This window comes from Gobius niger (genome assembly GCF_951799975.1).
Source record: "Gobius niger genome assembly, chromosome: 2".
NCBI classification, from domain to species: Eukaryota; Metazoa; Chordata; class Actinopteri; order Gobiiformes; family Gobiidae; genus Gobius; species Gobius niger.
In genome coordinates, this window is record NC_136853.1 from 46,980,967 (window position 1) to 47,001,420 (window position 20,454).

Here is a 20,454-nt window from a genome sequence, read left to right on the forward strand (position 1 = left end):
TTTTTCCAGGCGTGAAGAGCTGTTTATTTAAATCACAGATCCTTTAAAGCGCAGATCTTTTTACAGAAGCAATGCTCTGTTCGTGAACATTGGAGAACTTATTATTATCTCTTTAATACGTCAGCGTCGGCCACCAGAGCCTCGGACGTTGTAGCGGCCAGCGGCCCTGTACCACTGTCTGCGAGGCTGGCAAAGTAAAAGGGTGTTTGGCACGCGTGAAAGAGCCCAGTTCTCCTGTGTTAACGGAAGAATCCTTTTTTATTTCCGTATTTCAACAGCTTAGCATCACGGTCAAAAACTGTATGACGAACATGACGAAAAACTGACGAAAAAGTGACAAAAAAGTGACAAAAAAGTGACAAAAAAGTGAGGAAAGAATGACGAAAAAAATGACGAGAAAAAGTGACAAAAAAATGACGAAAAAGTGAGGAAAAAGTGACAAAAAAGTGACAAAAAAGTGAGGAAAGAATGACTAAAAAATGACAAAAAAGTGACAAAAAAATGACGAAAAAGTGACGAAAAAGTGACGAAAAAATGACAAAAAAGTGACAAAAAAATGACGAAAAAGTAAAAAAAAAAGGGATGAAAAAGTGACAAAAATTTACGAAAAACTGACAAAAAAAAGTGGCAAAAGTGTGACGAAAATCCATCAAAAAAGGGATTGGAAAAAAACTTTTAGATTTGGGTAAAGCTGCACTGGAGAAAACGCACCTTCACTCTGCAGCTCTGAGGCCACGCCCTTCAGCCCTTAAATAGGCTCACCTGGACACAAACAGGAAGTGCAGTGGCTGGTGGAACAAATACATAAAAAAGGCCTCGAAAATGGCTCTTACAGACGTGACGACCCAGTGATCCCGTCATAAACAGAGAGGGCTTCGACCCAAGACACCATAAAGTCAATTGATAAAATATTTTAATGATTTTCATGCACTTACACATTACGATGATTGTGTTAGCCTACCATCGATCACATGACTCCTTGTCAGTGCAAAAACACACGAGCGACTACAGTCCGCCCTGAGCAGACACAATTATACATTATGTGCATTACATTATACATTATATGGTGTCGATTGACCCACAATATGGCGGCTCGCTGTGGAGGATTTGAGAAACAGAAACCCATCTGTTCGGTTCCACAGCTGACAGATGCACGTCAGAGCAGAATCCAAGCCCTAAGTCAAAGGAACTGTCTGTAGACTCTAGGGCTGTGCAATTAATCGAAATTTGATTACGATTTCGATTACAACAGTAAACGATTACAAAATTAGCATAATCGCAAAAAATCGATTATAATTTTTTTTTTCAAAATTTTTTTTTTTTAATGTTTTTTTTTGTATGTTTGTATGTGTTTTTTTTTCTTCAAATTTTTAAATTTTGAATTTTTGTCACTTTTTGATGGATTTTTGTCTTTTTTCTGCTGGATTTTTGTCTTTTTTTTGCTGGATTTTTGTCTTTTTTCTGCTGGATTTTTGTCTTTTTTTTGCTGGATTTTTGTCTTTTTTTAATGGATTTTTGTCTTTTTTTTAATGGATTTTTGTCTTTTTTCTGCTGGATTTTTGTCTTTTTTCTGCTGGATTTTTGTCATTTTTCTGCTGGATTTTTGTCTTTTTTTGCTGGATTTTTGTCACTTTTTTGATGTTTTTTTTTAAGTCAACAAATAATCGTTTGAATAATCGTGATTTCAATTATGACAAAAATAATTGTGATTATTTTTTTTTCAATAATCGAGCAGCCCTAGTAGACTCTGACTCAGGCTTGTGTTGAGATCTGGGAAAGTCTATAGAAACATTGCTGCAGCTTTGAAGGTCCTGAAGAGCACAGTGGAAGAAGATCAGAACCACAAGGACTCTTCCGTGAGCTGTTCGTCCAAACGGAGCAATCAGGAGAGAAGGCCTTTGTCATAGAGGTGACCAAGAAGCTGATGGTCACTCTGACAGAGCTCCAGCGTTTTTCAGAAGAGGACTTTACAGACAGACAACCATCTCTTCAACACCCTCCCAATCAGGCCTATAGAGCAGTGGTTCCCCCATTATAACAGTTGATTAGGATCGTGACCCCCACCCGGGTCAGACCATGGGAAAAACGGGGACATTAACCCCTTAACTCCCGCCTGAACCGAGCACGTTTTCTCCAGTTTGGCTTTACCCCAATCCAAAAGCTCCTGGAAAAAAGGTGGGAAAATAGCAACAAAACTGAGATGAAAACAATGATGGAAATGTGACAAAAAAGTGAGAAAACGTTGAGAAAAAAGTGACGAAAAATGTATGAAAAAATGACAAAAATGTGACAAAAATTTGACAAAAAATGACAAAAAAAAAGACAAAAAATGACCAAAATTTGATGAAAAAATTGACGAAAACATTTTAAAAAATGATAAAAATGTGACAAAAAATGACAAAAAAAAGACAAAAATTTGATGAAAAAATTGACAAAAAAATGACAAAAAAATGACAAAAAATGACAAAAAATTTTAAAAAAAAAGACAAAAATGTGACAAAAATTTGATAAAAAAAATTGACGAAAACATTTCAAAAAATGATAAAAATGTGACAAAAAAAAGACAAATGTGACGAAAAATGACAAAAAAAAGGCAAAAATGTGACAAAAATTTGATGAAAAAATTGACAAAAAAATGACAAAAAATTGACGAAAAAATAAAAAAAAATGTGACAAAAAAAATGACAAAAAATGATGAAAAAGTTAGAAAATGAGTTGAATACCCAACAAAAAAATGATGGAAAAAAAATGTGATGACGTGAGGAAAAAGATCCTCTCGGTTCAGGCGGGAGTTAAGAGGTTAAATTATACAACTCTTACAAAACAAAGAAAAAACAATGGCTAAAACAAAAATGAATTAAATTTAGAACAAATAAAGGCACCCTGGTAAAACAGCATGTTTGCTACGACACCATAATAATAATATCAAAACACATATTTTATCTATATGCTCTGGCGACCCCCCAAATTTGTCTCGCGACCCCCTAGTGGATCCTGGCAGGTGGAGACACAGAGAGGAAGCCGAGGTGCTGAGGGAAAGCCTTGTCCAGTCCAGGTGCATGTACTTGTATGTGCTTCTTCCAGCTCGGCGAGACCTTAACATTGAAGCCAATCACGAGCGTCTGAACAGTCTAAACAACAAGCTGACCGCCGTCGTCTTCATCATCCTCGTCACCAACCTCCTGATCACCACCATGGGCATGGAGCGCACCGGGATCTTTAGGATGCACTTCTGATTCAGAGACCACATTGTGTTTTTTTTGTTTAAGAAGCCAGTCTGGTGAAATATATCGCAAGTAACGTTCGCCTGCTTATTACTTATCAGGTCTCGAAACGACAAAGGATAAAAAAAAGAAAAACAACACCCAAGGCCGTGGGAACCCAGGGTGCTGAGGGCGCTGCAGCACCTCCCTGGTGGATAGTTTGTGAACTGCAGTTTGTGAACCCCTTAACTCCCACCTGAACCAAGCACATTTTCTCCAGCTTTACCCCAATCCAAAAGCTTCTGGAAAAAAGGTGTGAAAATAGCGACAGAACTGAGACGGAAACAAGGATGAAAATGTGAAAAAAGTGAGAAAACATTGACGAGAAAGTGACAAAAAATGAAAAAAAATGACAAAAATTTGACAAATAATTTGACAAAAAAATGACAAAAAAATTGACAAAAAAATGACAAAAAAATGACAAAAAAATGACAAAAAAATGACAAAAAATGGACAAAAAATGACAAAAATTTGACCAAAAAAATTACAAAAATTTGACAAAAAAATGACAAAAAATTGACAAAAAAATGAAAAAAAATTGACAAAAAATGACAAAAAATTGACAAAAAAATGACAAAAATTTGACAAAATTTGTGATACAAATTTTATTAAAAATTTGTATCACAAATTTTTTATAAATTCGTGATACAAATTTATAAAATTTGTATCACGAAAAAGTGATACAAATTTTATTTAAAAAATGTGAATAATTTGACGAAAAAGTGACAAAAAAGTCACGAAAAAGTGACAAAAATGAGTCGACTGCCCGACAAAAAAAGTGATGAAAAAAAATCTGACGTGAGGAAAAAGATCCATTTAGTTTTGTAGGTCTTTCAAATGAGGTGTTACACTGGCCTACAGGATTTGGGTAAAGCTGAACTGGAGAAAATGCTCTCGGTTCAGGCGGGAGTTAAGAGGTTAATAAACAGGATTTATGCACAGAAAAAGTATTTTGGGGGTAAACTTTGTCCCTCAGCGCCCCCTAACTAAAACATCCTCCCACGGCTCTGTCAACACCAGTTTTCATTACAGTAAAGCTCAAGCTACAGTAAAGTAGTTCTGATTAGACAGAACAAAACCTGAGTTGTGCACTTCTACTTTTTCACTTATAATACATTTGAAAGTGGATATTTCATGCTTTTCTTAAGTAGACTTTTCCGCTGATAGCCTCCTTTTTTTTTGCTCCTGTATCTGTGTTTTTATTTGCTCGACAAAACAAAATGAGTCCTTCTTCCACCACTGACACAAACATAAAACACAGTTGTAATTGACAAATATCACAGAACTAATGGGTCTCTCCTTGAAGACTAAGGACCTGATCTTGTGCCTGGTGCAAGGACAGGTTTGCTCCAAGCGAGACGGTCGATGTAACTGCGCCACTGAAAAGGGGGAGTCGCTTGTTAAAAAAAGAGGTCGACTGAGGTGTGGCTTGTGGTGCTGTTCTTCTACAGCCTCACATTCTTCTCCTGGTTTATATCTGCCTTATGTTCGTCTCTTAGCACTAGGCCTATAGGCTTTTATAAGGTCAAACTAAAAACTTTATTTATCCCAGAGTGAGCTAGACAAGAGAGGCAAAGGAGAAGGGCTGTGGGAGAATGGGGGTGAACAGACGGCCGCAAACAAAATACGATACGATAACTTTATCAATCCTGAAGGAAATTCAGTTCATCGGCTGCACAAGCAAGTCACACATAAAAACATCACATTTAAAATAACTAGGACAGGGCAGAGAATAGATATAAATATAAAAATATAGAAGTACTCCCATTTAGCCCCTCCCACCCAAGGATTTGTTATACAGCCTGATCGCTCTGGGCAAAAGGATCTCCTGAGCCTGTCCTGTGAGCAGCCTCTCACTGAAGGAGCTCCTCTGCCTCATCAGGGGGTGGTCTCTGTCGTCCACCACAGAGAGCAGCCTCTCACTGATGGAGCTCCTCTGCCTCATCAGGGGGGGGGTCTCTGTGGTCCAGCCTCTCACTGAAGGAGCTCCTCTGCTTCATCAGGGGGGGGTCTCTGTCGTCCATCACAGAGAGCAGCCTCTCACTGAAGGAGCTCCTCTGCCTCATCAGGGGGTGGTCTCTGTCATCCATCACAGAGAGCAGCTTCTCCAGGGTTCCCTTCTCTGAGACTGACACTACAGAGTCCTGATCGGCCCCAATCACAGAGGAGGCCTTTCCGATTAGTTTGTCCTCTGTGTTAGGGCAAGCACGTGTTCACCCCCATTCTCCCACAGCCCTTCTCCTTCTCCTCAGGGTCTGGGGCGAGTCTGGTTGGAAGAAAAAGGTTGTTCTACATGACATCACGATTGGCCATGAGTGTCTGTCCAGCCCATGTACGGCCCACTAAGGCGAGACACTGCAGGTGAACAGGGAAAACATGTATATTTACAGATATCAATTTGAAACTGTTGCTGTCGATCACTGGCATAAATGTGAGAAAAAATACAGTCATTTGATCTTTTCATATAAGAACAAGGTGTTTTATGCCTAAAAATGCCCCAAATTTCACATCTTTTCGGCGACGAAATCTGAATAATGGACAGAGCTACATTCAAATTTATGGTTTCATTTTATTGGTGAATGAGTTGCCAAGACTTTCTCAGAGGGGATTTAGGATTTCTTGTTTAGTTTTAAAATAAGCTGTTTTTTAGTGGAAAAAATTGTAAAAAAAATAATTCTCGCCTTATTTTTTGACATTCAAAACTCAATAAATGGGGCTTAAGGGATTAAATAGTAAAAAATCCCTCTGAAAAAATCTTCCAAATCTTGTTCAGTCCGAGGCTGGAAAATGTGAAGTCTTTAGGTCCGACTGACGTGGACATAGTGTCGCCACAATGACAGAAACATGTGTTTGGAGAAAAAGGCCCTTGAAATTGCGTTCTCCCATATAAGTCTATGGGGGAACTTTGAATCAGCGCAATATTTAAACATGTTATTGTGAAGATTCTGCATATTTTCTGTTTCCGGGTGAAAGCTTATATGTTCAGAGACAGATTTGGCCCAAAACCTGAAAACTGAAAAGGTTTTGCCTGTAGTGTCTCCCCTTAAAGTGTCAGGTCTGGAGCTAAAATCTCACTGTTTGCTCCTATTAGAGAGTCTACATTTAGAAACACAAGCCTGCGTCATTCCTACTAAAACGTGCCTGCGTGATGAAGAGAAAAGCTGTGATAGATGTCGGTCATAATGTCATGCCTGATGTATGTAAATGTACTCACTAACCAAACATATTTATACTCACCCTATTAAACCCGAGAGCCCTTTCCCACCCCCGATGGAACTCTTGCTGCTGTTTAGAACCAGAGAACGGAGGCACTGGACCAACTCGCTCCATGTGTGTGTGTGTGTGTTTCCCCCTCGTGTGCGTGTGGACTGGATGCTTTTAGCTCGCTGTGAGCTCCGGCTGTTCCCTTCACACCAGCGTCTGCTAAACTGTCTGAACAATCTGGTCACCGGCCTCGTCTTCGTCACCGCGGTCGTCAACGTGGTCAAGTCGGCCTTCGGAACCCAACGCAGCTGGTTACTGGGGTGGCTCTTCCAGCGATTCGTTCTGTGAAAATCCCTTCCCTTCTGTTGGAAAACTCGCCGTATTTGTAATGACTTCAAGTGAGCGCCGGTGTCGTTCAACAATCCACCCGCTTTATATAAGAACACTCTGTTTGTGCCTCTACGTGTGTTTCCAATGACATCACACATAGATCCGGCGGCCATTTTGAATATCAAATTATACACAGGGACTCTGGTCAGCCGGGGCAAAATCAGCGTAAATGTGACGAAAAAATGACAAAAAAATGACAAAAAAATGACAAAAAAATGACAAAAAAATGACAAAAAAAATGACAAAAAAATGACAAAAAACAAATTACAAAAAATGACGAAAAACTGCCGAAAAAATGACAAAAATGTGACAAAAAAATGACAAAAATGTGACAAAAAAATGACAAAAAAATGACAAAAAAATGACAAAAAAATGACAAAAAAATGACAAAAAAAATGACCAAAAAATGACCAAAAAATGACCAAAAAATGACAAAAAATGACAAAAAAATGACAAAAGACAAAAAAAAGACAAAAATGTGACAAAAAAATGACTAAAAATGACTAAAAATTACAAAAAAATGACAAAAAAATGACAAAAAAATGACAAAAAAATGACAAAAAAATGACAAAAAAATGACAAAAAATGACAAAAAAATGACAAAAAAAAAAAAACTCTGACCCCCCGCCTTCACCGAGAGCATTTTCTCCAGTTCGGCTTTACCCAAATCTAAAAGCTTCTTGACTGGAGAGCAACACTGTAACGCCTCATTTGAAAGCTCAAATCTAGAAAAGTGACGGTAACTTTTTGTCACGTTGTCACTGCATGTTTTTGTTGCTTTTTTATGACTTTTTTGTCACTTTTTTGTTGTGTTTTCGTCTCTTGTTTTTCGGGGGTTTTTTTCATGTTGTTGTAGTTTTTTCATCGCTTTTTTCGTCACATTTTGTTGTGTTTTTGTCACTTTTTTTGTCACTTTTTTGTTGCTTTTCCAGCACATTTTTGTTTTCGGATGCTTTTCTTTTAACCCCTTGACTCCCGCCTGAACCGAGCACATTTTCTCCAGTTTGGCTTTACCCCAATCCAAAAGCTTCTGGAAAAAAGGTGTGGAAAATAGTGACAAAACTGAGACGAAAACGATGATGAAAAGTTTGACAAAAAATGGATGAAAAACTGGCAAAAATGTGACTAAAAAATGACAAAAATTTGATTAAAAAAATGACAAAAAAGTTAAAAAAAAAATGAGTTGAATACCCCAAAAAAAGAATGATGGGAAAAAAATCTGTTGACGTGAGAAAAAAGATCCTCTCGGTTCAGGCGGGAGTTAAGAGGTCAGGCTTTTAGATTTGGGTAAAGCTTGGTTTTTCATCGCTTTGTCGTCACGTTTTCGTCACATTTTGTTTTGTTTTTGTCACTTTTTTGTTGCTTTTCCAGCACATTTTAGTTTTTGGATGCTTTTCCTTTAAGCTTTTAGATTTGGGTAAAGCTGGGTTGCGCCCGGGGGGTAAGGGGAAGGTCCGCCCCTGATTATGCAGCACAACAACATGAAACAACATCTGTACTCGGGATGAAAGAGAAACTGAGCGACGGTGGCATTTTAATGAACAAGTGATCGCTGCTCAAGGAGAAAACTGTTAAAACACGGACCCAGAGACGAACAGCGTTTATGTGATAGAGCTGCAACATCTGTGCCACATCTGCAGCTCTGTCTGTGGAGCTACAGCTGGATTTACTAAAGATCTGCCTCACTCTGAAGACTAAATGAACACATCAAAGAGGCTCAGAAACCTTTCTCTGTGATGTTTACAGTTTGTCATGTCGACAGAGTCTCATTCTGAGTCAGTGTTTCAGCTGCTCAAGACGTTAGCATGCTACCAGCTAGCAACAGTCAACCAACTGTTAATGACTTCAACACGATAACATGTGTGAGGAAATACTACAGTAACAGCTCTGACTTCTGACCTCTGTCACATGTTGTATCCAAGGCTATGTTCGAAGCTAAATGCTAACCAGTAGCATGCTAACGTCTTAAACACTGACTCACTGGTTTCTTCACATAAACGTGCGTCTCTGGGGCCGTTTTGTCTTCTTGAGTAAAGATTATGAGTTCATAAAAATGCCACTGTCGATCAGTTGTCGTTCTTTTATGTCCTGAGTAGAGACATTGTTTCATGTTGTAGTACTGGATAATTCTACTTCTGTATTCAAAATGGCCGCCGTCACAACAAAGGTCACATGAACGTCTGCATTTTGACAGTTGCTGTAGCTTCTCAACTTCTCCTCAGCTGCTCTTTTTCAAGAGTTAGTCATGCGTTTATTTTCAGGTTTTTAGTAAATGTCAAACACGTTTAGTTAAAGCTAAAATGGAAATAAGTGTTACTGTTGTTTTTGCATAAATGTAATACACTACTAGTAGCCTGGCTAACACCAGACTAAAATCACAAGTGATATTTAGTCTGGGGACCACCAATTCATTTTCTCGTAGGAGAGGTGTGGTTTATGATCGTCCATACTCGTTTATTGGGCGATACGAAAAAAAAAAAAAAAAAGTCTCATGCGTCTGCACGAGGCCACAGCCAATCGTATCATCGTATGAGACGACGTATGACGAACCCGCTGTAAACTTTTGAGCTAAATTATTTAGAACAAGGTCTAAAGCTTGATCAAAAAATACCATCGTGTTTGCTGCTGTCATGTTGGATCCGTAAATAAACTTTTTTTTAAATTATCCGTAAATAAACTACAAGCTTCCATATATCGAATAGCGCGTCATCGTCTTGCCGTCCCTCCTCGCTCTGTGATTGGTTCCCAAATCCACCGGAGATTTCGGCCATGGTCCCCAGGCTGTTGTGCAGTTCGAAATAATTCGAGCGCACACAGCAGCCTGGTGTTAGCCAGGTTACACTACTAGAGTAAAACAAACTAAACATTACACTGTTACACAATAGGCTGCGTTCATGTGACATCACATTCTAAACAGGAAGGAGCAGCGGCGCTCGAGCCCGTTAGCCTGCTCCATGTATTTTCCTATACATGCCTTTCAGTCATGTGACTTTTGTTGTTATGGCAGCCATTTTAATACAACCCTACAACTACAACATGTAACAATATCTCTACTCAGGATATAAACGAAAGGAAACTGATGGACAGTGGCATTTTTATTTACTTGCGTGATTAAAAAAAACAGAGAACGCTAACATGATGCTACATGTTAGCATCGTGCTAATGCTAACGCTAGCTAGCGCTTGCTATGACTGCCGTTTTTTTCGCTTCTACTGAACAATCTGCTGTGAGAAAATATCCACATGGACCCGATTTACACCTGACTCTATTTGTATGTTATGAATAAGTTCATATTCCACCAGAAAATGGCTAAAAAGAGTGAAAAATTATGTTTCCCAAAAGATTCTATTTTCCCCCTTAGCGAGGCCACGCCCCCTTCTATGACGAGATGCGTCTGTATCTATCGGAACAGTTTTGAAATGAAAGGAATAACGAATACATAGAAGCAGTTTCTGAACTTTTGGCCTGTGTTTGGCTTCGTCGCTTGAAACAAGTCTCGAATAGTTTCCCTCTGCAATGATATCGAACAGACCAGTGGTTCAAACGGTGCTCAGGGTCATCTCTCTCAGTAGGAGACCCTAGTGTACATATTTTTAACAGTAGGGGAAACCAGAGCACCTGGAGGAAACCTACACAGACGGCTGGTACTTGGAGGGTCGAATACTTTGGCGGTGGTACTTTGTAGGTGCAGTATTTCATGAACAGGTGCTTGAACACGGGGTCCAGTGCTAAAGCGTGAGTGAAACGTGTGTGTGTGTGCGTCTGCGTGTAGCCCGCAGGGACCTGAACGTGGCGTCCAATCAGAGGCGGCTGGAGTCCCTGAACAACATGGCCACCGGCATCATCTTCGCCACCACCGTCGTCAACTTCTTCATCAGCTTCTTCGGATCCAAGAGGACGGGCTTTTTCCGCTGGCTCCTCGCGCGGCTGCACTTCTGACCACAATGTTTTCCTGTGATTCCACTGTAACTCTACTAGAACCCCCCCCCTGCACAAGAGGAACACCTGCATGATGACAGAAGGACTAACAATGGGATGAGAACATCTCATTCTTTCATTACCAAGAAAATGTTACGGAGCAGATTAGGCCAAAGGTTGTTCACTTTGTGATACAAGCGCCTCAGAATCAGAATTCATAATGAAACTGGCTTCGATACAGGTTTTTGACCATTCTTTTATTACATTCATTGTGTCTTCTTGAGTGATAAACTTTTTTGGTTTCTTTTTAAAAGACACTAGGTTGAAACAAACAAAAGCTGTTCAATTACCTTACGCGTTTCGACGGACAAGGAACTACTTCCGTCTTGGTCAGAGGCGTCTCCCGACCTGCCTGATGCGTCTCTTATTGGGATGTTGTTCTTCTCAGGCGTGGCCACACTGACATAAGCAATAAACCTGTCAGTGTGGCCACGCCTCCTGTCAGTGTGGTCACGCCTCCTGTCAGTGTGGTCACGCCTGAGAAGAACAACATCCCAATAAGAGACGCATCAGGCACGTCCGGAGACGCCTCTGACCAAGACAGAAGTAGCTCCTTGTCCGTCGAAACGCGTAAGGTAATTGAACAGCTTTTGTTTGTTTCAACCTAGTGTCTTTTAAAAAGAAACCAAAAAAGGTTTTAGACCAAATCCGAGATCCGAGTTCACAACAAATTGTGTGTGTGCGAGCTGATTTAGCAACATTTTGATGTACTGAATACAAAAATGGCATGAGTTTTCATTTCAATCAGGTTAATTGTTTACCCCTCGGCCAAATTTTTCCAAAGGGGATTGATTTTAGTATAACTTTTAAAGGAACAGGCACCATCTTTCCATCCTGAGATATGTTCTTACTTGAGCTTCGACGAGTTGATTTACGTACCTGTCTTTTAAGGCCGCTTCTAACTTCCCCATCGTTTGGAGCTCTGGGAATACACTGGGAGAGGCTAAATGCGAACAACGTCTTTGGTCGTTTTGTGTGACTGAGGGCATGGGTAAAGACATCAACTCGTCTAAGCTCGGGTAAGAACATATCTCAGTGTGGACAAACAGTGGCCTGTTCCTTTAAGGTTAATTTAGTCAAACACTAGGATTAGACATGTTTAAATCTTCTACCGTTACATGTTTGACTAAATGAACCTTAAAAGTTATGCTTGTAACAAATCCCAGGAGGCACAATGAGCGTTATAAGCTTATCGTCTTTATACTGTCTTCCGTCCGGGTGCCTGTTTGTCCACATTTGGAGACTGGTTGTAACATAATTTGCATTTGTGCATATGTTTTGATACACAAAATGTAATTTCAAATGATCACTACTAAAATAAAGCAATCCACAATATAAGAAATGGATCCGATTTACTGAAAAACCTGACCTGACACAGAATAATGGATTCAGACTCTGTAGTAGTATTATTCTATGGCCCAGTGTCAGACTATTTAATCAGGGTCTGACGCCTGACTTTTCTACAGAACAGATATAGTTGGAAACCCTCTTGGAAATGTCACCCATGCTGAATTATGGGGTGGGTGTTTGGTTATGCCAAATTTGGTGCTTGCAGAGCCGTGGGAAGATGTTTTAGTTAGGGGGCGCTGAGGGACAAAACTTACCCCCAAAATACTTTTTCTGTGCATAAATCCTGTTTATTAACCTCTTAACTCCCCCCTGAACCGAGAGCATTTTCTCCAGTTCAGCTTTACCCAAATCCTGTAGGCCAGTGTAACGCCTCATCTGAAAGACCTACAAAACTAAATGGATCTTTTTCCTCACGGCAGATTTTTTTTCAGCACTTTTTTTGTCGGGCAGTCGACTCGTTTTTGTCAAATTTCCGTGACTTTTTTGTCACTTTTTCGTCAATTTTTTCTATTTTTTTTGTCAAATTTTTCTCACTTTTTGTCAAATTTTTGTTACTTTTTTGTCACTTTTTCGTCAAATTATTCACATTTTTTTGTCAATTTTTCCTCCATTTTTTCTCACTTTTTTTTGACTTTTTTGTCAAATTTTGGTCCATTTTTGTCATTTTTTGTCAATTTTTTGTCACTTTTTCGTCAATGTTTTCTCACTTTTTTCACATTTTCATCCCGGTTTTCGTCTCAGTTTTGTCGCTATTTTCACACCTTTTTTCCAGAAGCTTTTGGATTGGGGTAAAGCTGGAGAAAATGTGCTCGGTTCAGGTGGGAGTTCAGGGGTTGATATTGCCTGCAGTTCACAAACTATCCACCTGGGTTCCCACGGCCTTGGGTGCTTGTATCGTAAAGTTAATCTGCTCCTCTGATCCCGACCACGTTTCTCAGTATTTTGCAGTTTTCACTCTGGTTTAGGTTAAGATGGTCATTTAAAGTGATAGTCTGTAAGTTTGCAAAGATACAATTTGAAAGAAAACAATCAAATTCCTCCCCTCTTGTGACCAGAAAGCCTCTCCTAGATTGAAAGAAAAGTAAACGATCAAGCTCCTCCCCCTCCCTCCTGATTGTGGAATCCCAGGGATCCTGGTTAGTGTCTGAATCAGCAAAGGGAGGGGCCTCAGAAGAAAATAATATACAATTTAGATATATTTCAGGCCCTGGTGGTCTATTACATTTGTGAAACATTTAAACTTACAGACTATCACTTTAATGAATACACAAATGTCTGATGTGTGACCTGTAATTGGCTTGTTGCACGGTGTGGCTATGCTAGTTCCTCTGACCTGAAGGTGTGAGCGCCTGGACTTCCTGTCTGTTTTCTTTTCCTGGAATAATAATCATATTTTCTAAAGATTATGTTGTGGGCGGTGAGTTCCCGGTAGATGATCATTTACTGTGTTCAAATCATGAAGTTCAGATCAGAGACGCCTGTGATCATGAAGGATCGAGAGTTTGTCTTGAAGCTAAAGGCTAACATGCTATACAAATATATATAAAGGCACTATTTCAAGTTGTGTAATGCATTAACCCCCTAACTCCCACCTGAACCGAGCACGTTTTCTCGACGAAAACAATGATGGAAATGTGGCAAAAATGTCACAAAAATGACGAAAAATGACCAAAATGTGAGGAAAAAAACAACGAAAAATTACAAAAAAATGTGACAAAAATATGACAAAATGTGACAAAAGTTTGACAAAAAATTGACGAAAAAATTACAAAAAAATGGCAAAAATGTGATAAAAAAATTACAAAAAAGGGACAGAAAATTGATGAAAAAGTGGCAAAAATGTCACAAAAATGTCACAAGAAATTGACAAAAAAGTGACAAAAATGATGAAAAAAAAAAGTGATGACGTGAGGAAGAAAGATCCTCTCGGTTCAGGCGGGAGTTAAGAAGTTAAATTAGCCTTTAGCTTCAAGACAAACTCCCTGATCCTCACAAACATAAACGTCTCCTCTATATTTCTACCAGGAACTCACTGGTCTGAGCTCATCTTAATGGAAATGAACACGAACAGGAAGTACTAGCGCCCACAGCTCCAGCTCAGAGGAACTAGCGTAGCCACATTGTGCAACAAGCCTATTACCATGTAGATTTGTTCATCATGCTTCTCTGCCAACAAGTGTGTGTTTTTCTGACTTTCTGTTTCCTATTGACCGCTGCACACGTCACTGCATCGGCATATTTAGCATGAACAGCAAATAAAATATGTAAACATCTCCAAAACTACTCATAGTACAAGAAATATGTAACTCCTGTAGAGATCCCTTTTATGCCACGCCCATTACTCCGCCCAGACTGACATTTTGTAAAATATTATCCATGTACGATGAATAAAAATCCATTCCTACAGGTGCGGCTGTTTCTATTTTTCATGTATGTCAACATTTCCTGTTCAGGCATAACATTATGACCACCTGTTTGATAATCGTTTTTCATGTTATCACTTTAATTAAACACCGGGAACACGAGACACGAGCCCAGAGGAGCCTTGGCCTAATCCTGCAGGATCAAGAACAAAGCTGCTCCTTTCCTGACCGCTCGCCCCATGGAGCTAAACATAAGACAGTGACAGCAGCGAATCAGGCATGTGCTAAACACTGACTTATTTCTTCAGGTGAAATCAAATACCAAAGAAATGCTTTAAAAACTTGTTTAAAGAGGGGGTGTTCTGCTTTAAAGAGGGGGTGTTCTGCTTTTGTCAGTCCCATAGCTCCAGTCTATATCTCACTACAATGATGACAAACCTTCTGCTGGTCTGTAAATGCAGTAAATTATAACTGCCTTGTATAAAATGTCTCTCTCAAAATGGCTGTAGTGAATGTCTTGAAATAGGCCTCTGTCTCTTTAAGAACCTCTGAGCCTTTAGACACGCCCCCTCCACACGCTGTCTGTGGCATCAGTGGGGAGGGGGTTCTGCTGAGGAGCAGTGGTTGGTTACTCGGCTGGTGACCAAAGCTCGGAGGCGTCTCCAGGAGGTGGGGGCGTTCCTAGGAGGACTCAGGCAAACCTATCCCTAAAATGGCCGCCATCAGAGTTTTTACAGATTACTCAGAAATACGTGAATGTGCCAAGGCAACACTTCAGCCATGTTTTTAATGAGGGAGTGACAGAATAACATGATGGAAAGCTGGAAAAAGTCAATTTTGCAGAATACCCCCCCTTTAATATAAATCTTCTTACTGCATTTTTGTGTGTTTTATTGTCATTGAGTTACTGCATTGCTGGTCCCATCCCTCTTTTAAACTCTTAGCCTAATATAATTCACAGAAAGTCTCTTTGAAAACATAATGGGAAATGTACTTCAGGGACAGCTCATTATAGTAACTGTCAAAATGGTATTTTTCTTTTCTCTCTTAAAGGAACAGGCCAGCGTTTTTCCATACTGAGATATGTTCTTACCTGAGCTGTGACGAGTTCTTTAGGACCTGTCTGATCTTCACCTTCAGTCACATAAACACAGCACAGACGGCGTTAGCATTTAGCCTCTCAAGTATAGTTCGAAATCCGCGCAGTAATCTTCCCTTTACTGCGCGGATGCCAAACTACTCCAGGTATTATTACGCCTTACAATATAGTCCCCCCTTTTATCCGCTTAGAAAATCCACATAGTTTAATTGTGTGTAATTATACTTTGTAGTGGAACACTTCACGTAACCATATTTAAATAGGGGAAACGTGGAAGAGCTTGGTAGCTTCTATCTTGACCTGTTTTGGAGCTATAGAGGAGAGAGGGAGAGGCTAAATGCTAACGCCGTCTGCGCTGTGTTTACGTGACTGAAGATCAGACAGGTCCTAAAGAACTCGTCACAGCTCAGGTAAGAACATATCTCAGTGTGGAAAAACGCTGGCCTGTTCCTTTAAATATCCTTGTTTACCTTTAATATCTCAGTAATTGATTGGTCATTATCACGTTTTTATCAGTAAAAAAAAAAGTATTTTCTGACGACGGCGCCCAAAAGTGGTTGCAGTTTTTAGTAACATGTTCGTGATGTTCAAAGAACTTCCAGCCAAAAGATAAATATGGCAGGTTTGTGGACCGACTCCCTCACCAAAAATATAATGTAAAACATCCCATGAAATATGATGAGTTTAGAGGGATTAGATGGAAGTTGTCATTGTTATACTCACTACTGCCACCTCAGGTCTTACGAGTAACTGCAGCTTCTATACTAAGCTCGTGTATGACGGCACTTCAGACCCGAAGTAACAGCTTTCTGAGTGACGTTGTGGTGAACAGGTCTGAGCACATTCTACACATTAGGACATGGAGGAACATGAAGGGGGTAGAAAATACATATAGATATTTTTACATTTTTCAACTCTGTCAAGTCCCTTTAACAGCACAACACTGGCTAATCAGCTGCTCCAACTCATGGACATAAAACACACAAGGTTAAAAAAGTGATCAAATAATGTTTTTTCCGTAGTATTGAGTGTTTTCTTTCTTGTAAAATATCCGCGGATGGTCAGTATTTAGCACAAAGCTGATTAGCCAGCAAAAGAAATTGGATATTTCACATCGGTTCCAAACACGTGACTGGAAGTGGGAGGGACTCATTTTAAATATTATATATATAATGTGATGTAATAATTTTTACCAAAGAACTACTTATAAAGTGCAAACATTTCTTGGTCTTTTGTGTTGTTGGGATATATGAGGGTAAAGTTGCCATTTTTGCTCGTTTGTCATTAGAGCTTCGTACAGTTTGGACCCGGAAGTAACTTGTTTTTTGTTTGTTTGTGAAAAAAAGTAATGAGCATTCATTTCTGAGTAGCCTTTACAAGAAGGCTCGGATACAATCTTTCTGCTCCCGTTTGGTTTCCATGCAGAAAGGCCCAAGTCGCCTAATTACTGAGATATGCTGCGTCCGAAACGAGCAGAGTGGTGAGAGCTCTTACGCCAAACCGGATGTGCGTCAGCGTCCGCCATGATGAAAAGAATCCGAATTGGTCTGTCAGTTAGGAAGGAGTTAGGGAAAGGAGCCTTAATGCTAACTAGCATAGCCACTTTAGCATCTTTTTTTCTCCTTAAATGTCTTTATTTGGACACTATGTTGTTGCATATCGTAAGCCACATAGCATAGTTGCTTAGCTCATTTTTGTTTTGATTTTGGAGAACATGTAAAAAGACGTTTTATAGGAAACACATTGTTTTTCTCTTATTGCCATTTTAACAATACAAAATGACTTAGGCAGATATGCTATGTGGCTAACGATATGCAATACAGTAGGTATTTTTGTTTGCCTGCCAATGACCTTAAAGAAGAAGAGCAGCAGCTGTTGGTGATGTCACCTCCCCTGGGTAAGGACGGTCGAATTGGGAAAATGCTGCTGAAGCTCTGGTTCACTAACTGCACAGATCTAACAGTCGACCCCATGAAAGGCTAAGGATTAGTTGCTCGTGTTAGAGCTTAGAGGCTATAACGTGATGGTCTCGGACGCAGCCATAGAGTTCGGGAATGTGGTGTCATATCGCTAAGCATTATGGGATGAGCAGCAATTGTAAACTAATGGAGATTGTTCACATTAAAACACTTGGACACCACAGTGAGTTAGATGAATTTATATAAGCTGTAACTCAGCAGCCAACGGAGCTGTTCCACGGCTTTTCCCCACTTTTTATACTGTTTTTAGCTAATGTTAGTCAATGGAAATGTATGCTAACAGCTGCAAAGATGGCGGATCCCCATGGTAACTTTCCCTAACTCTTATAACCATCAAGTTTAAAACATCTACAGTGAGTTTCCACAGTATGTTGTTGCTCCAAATCAAAACTTCATCGCCCTTTCAGCACTGGATCCACTGTTGTGATGTTTTACTTCCCGCACAGGCCGGCGTAATCTGAACAACTCGTCCCTGCAGAAAAGGCTGGACTATCTGAACAACGTGGCCACCGCCATCGTGTTCGTCACCACGGGCCTCAACTTCTTCATCAGCACGTTCGGCATGCAGCGGACCGGACACTTCCCCTGGCTCATGATCCGCATTCACTGACACGACAGAAGTGTGGCTAAAAACAAACCGCCATGCTAACAGGGTTACACATAACACAGCAGAAGTGTGGCTAAACAATGAACCGCCATGCTAACGGGGCTACACATAACACAGCTGAAGTGTGGCTAAGCAACAAACCGCCATGCTAACGGGGCTAAACATAACACAGCTGAAGTGTGGCTAAGCAATGAACCGCCATGCTAACGGGGCTAAACATAACACAGCTGAAGTGTGGCTAAGCAATGAACCGCCATGCTAACGGGGCTAAACATAACACAGCTGAAGTGTGGCTAAGCAATGAACCGCCATGCTAACAGGGCTAAACATAACACAGCTGGGAGAGGAGGGGAGTCAGGATATGTGTTCAGGAGTACTTTGATTAATAGAGTACATTTAACTCACTAAAATAGAACTGTGTTGTAACTACTAACAAGGTAGAGGGGCTTAAATGAATGACTCAAGGGGTACGCAGGACAAAAAGGGTTAGGAACCATTGGAGTAGGGGATTGTCTTCATAGATACAGACGCATCTCGCCATAGAAGGGGGCGTGGCTTCGCCGAGGGGGAAAATAGAATCTTTAGCGAAACACAATTTTTCACTGTTTTCAGCCATTTTCTGGTGGAATATGAACTTATTTATCACATAAATAAAGTCAAGTGTAAATCGGGCCCATATGGATATTTTCTCACAGCAGATTGTTCAGTAGAAGTGAAAAAACGGCAGTTGTAGCAAGCGGTAGCTAACCGTTAGCATTAGCCCGATGCTAACATTTAGCATCAAGTTACCATTCTCTGTTATTTATGTATTTATGGGCTGTTGAACCTCTTTGCTCCTCCCCATGTCTTTGTGTCTTTATTTAGTAGAAACTATTTTCATAATTCAGCGTTTGTTAAAGTAGTTTTTTAATAATTAGAGAAAATGTAAATTTTTTCAAAATTGTTTTCCCCCTTAACTGTTTCAAACATGACCATATATGGGCGATTCCAGAGATGCCGTCTGTATCTATAGACCCTTTAACTGTTTGTAAACATTCCGGGCTTCGCTGGAGGCAGGAAGTGAGATTCCCATCTATTTCCATTGGAGCTGTTGTCATAGTAACGATAAACAAATGTCTAACTGTTTTTGGAAATATCGAATAAACCTTATTTTATCGTCTAAAATGTCGTTCCTCTTGGTCTGGCACCTTCAGTCACAACAGAACCACATGTTTTAGCTGTAGTTTTACACTTATAATCACTAGTTTTAGTTTGATCTTATTTCTCTTGATCACTTCCTGCCTCCAGATGATGTCAGCAGTTAAAGGGTGTAGCCACAGTTTCCCTCTGACCACCAATCACACGTCAGTCGTCCTGGACAATTTCCATTTACTGGATACAGCTTTCCATATATGTATGTACCAGACCAAATAAAAGTATCGTCGCCACCTGCTGCCCACGCTTATTTGGATATTATGTTTGCCTGGACACTTAATTCGGCTGAACTTTGCATTGTCTTATTTACTGCTGTTTAACTGCCTTAAAGGGACTATACAGAGTTTCAAAATGTTAAATTGTGTATTTTCCTCCCCCTACATGTTCCTCCATGTCCTAATGTGTAGAATGACTCAGACCTGTTCACCACAACTGCCTCTGAAATCCTGCTCTGTCACTTCGGGTCCAAACTGCCCACATGAGCTCAATACAGAGACTGCAGTTACAAGTACGACCTGAGGTGGCAGTAGTGAGCGTAAAAATGACCAACTGGCCATATGTCCATTCTGGAAGAACACAGAAGGGCCTAAACCGAGCTTTACCCAAATCTAAAAGCTAAAAAGAAGAGCATCAAACATGGCGACAAAAAAAGAGGATGAAAACAAAACAAACATGTGCCGGAAAAGCAACAGAAAAAAGTGATGAAAATGTGATGAAAAGTCGACAAAAACACGACAACAAAGCAACGAAAACTTGACAAAAACAAAACAGAAAAAACGTGACAAAAACACAACAAAAAGCCACAAAAAAGTAATGAAAAAACAAGAAAAATATGACAAAAATGTGGTGAAAAGTCGACAAAAACACGACATCAAAGCAACGAAAACTTGACAAAAACACAACAGAAAAAAACGTGACAAAAACACAACAAAAAGCCACAAAAAAGTAATGAAAAAACAACAAAAATATGACAAAAATGCGTCGCGATTTGACAAAAAGCTACAATCACTTATGTAGGTCTCAGCTT

The 20,454-nt window shown here is 39.9% G+C and overlaps 1 protein-coding gene across 3 annotated transcripts in view; it reads left to right on the forward strand.

Moving 5' to 3' along the window:
* LOC306960183 (ninjurin-2-like) overlaps nt 1-18,237 on the forward strand; it is a gene marked incomplete at its 3' end in the record, with an annotated part of 152,723 nt that extends 134,486 nt beyond the window's left edge. The window contains exon 4 of one of the 3 annotated variants that reach the window (XM_079552547.1): nt 18,073-18,237. In XM_079552547.1, coding sequence (XP_079408673.1) covers nt 18,073-18,236 — 164 coding nt within the window. Of the gene's footprint in view, nt 1-6,645; nt 6,816-10,629; nt 10,797-18,072 lie in introns of those variants that run through there. The other 2 variants (XM_079552546.1, XM_079552545.1) reach the window with 2 other exon arrangements.
* Between the last annotated feature and the right edge of the window lie 2,217 nt (nt 18,238-20,454).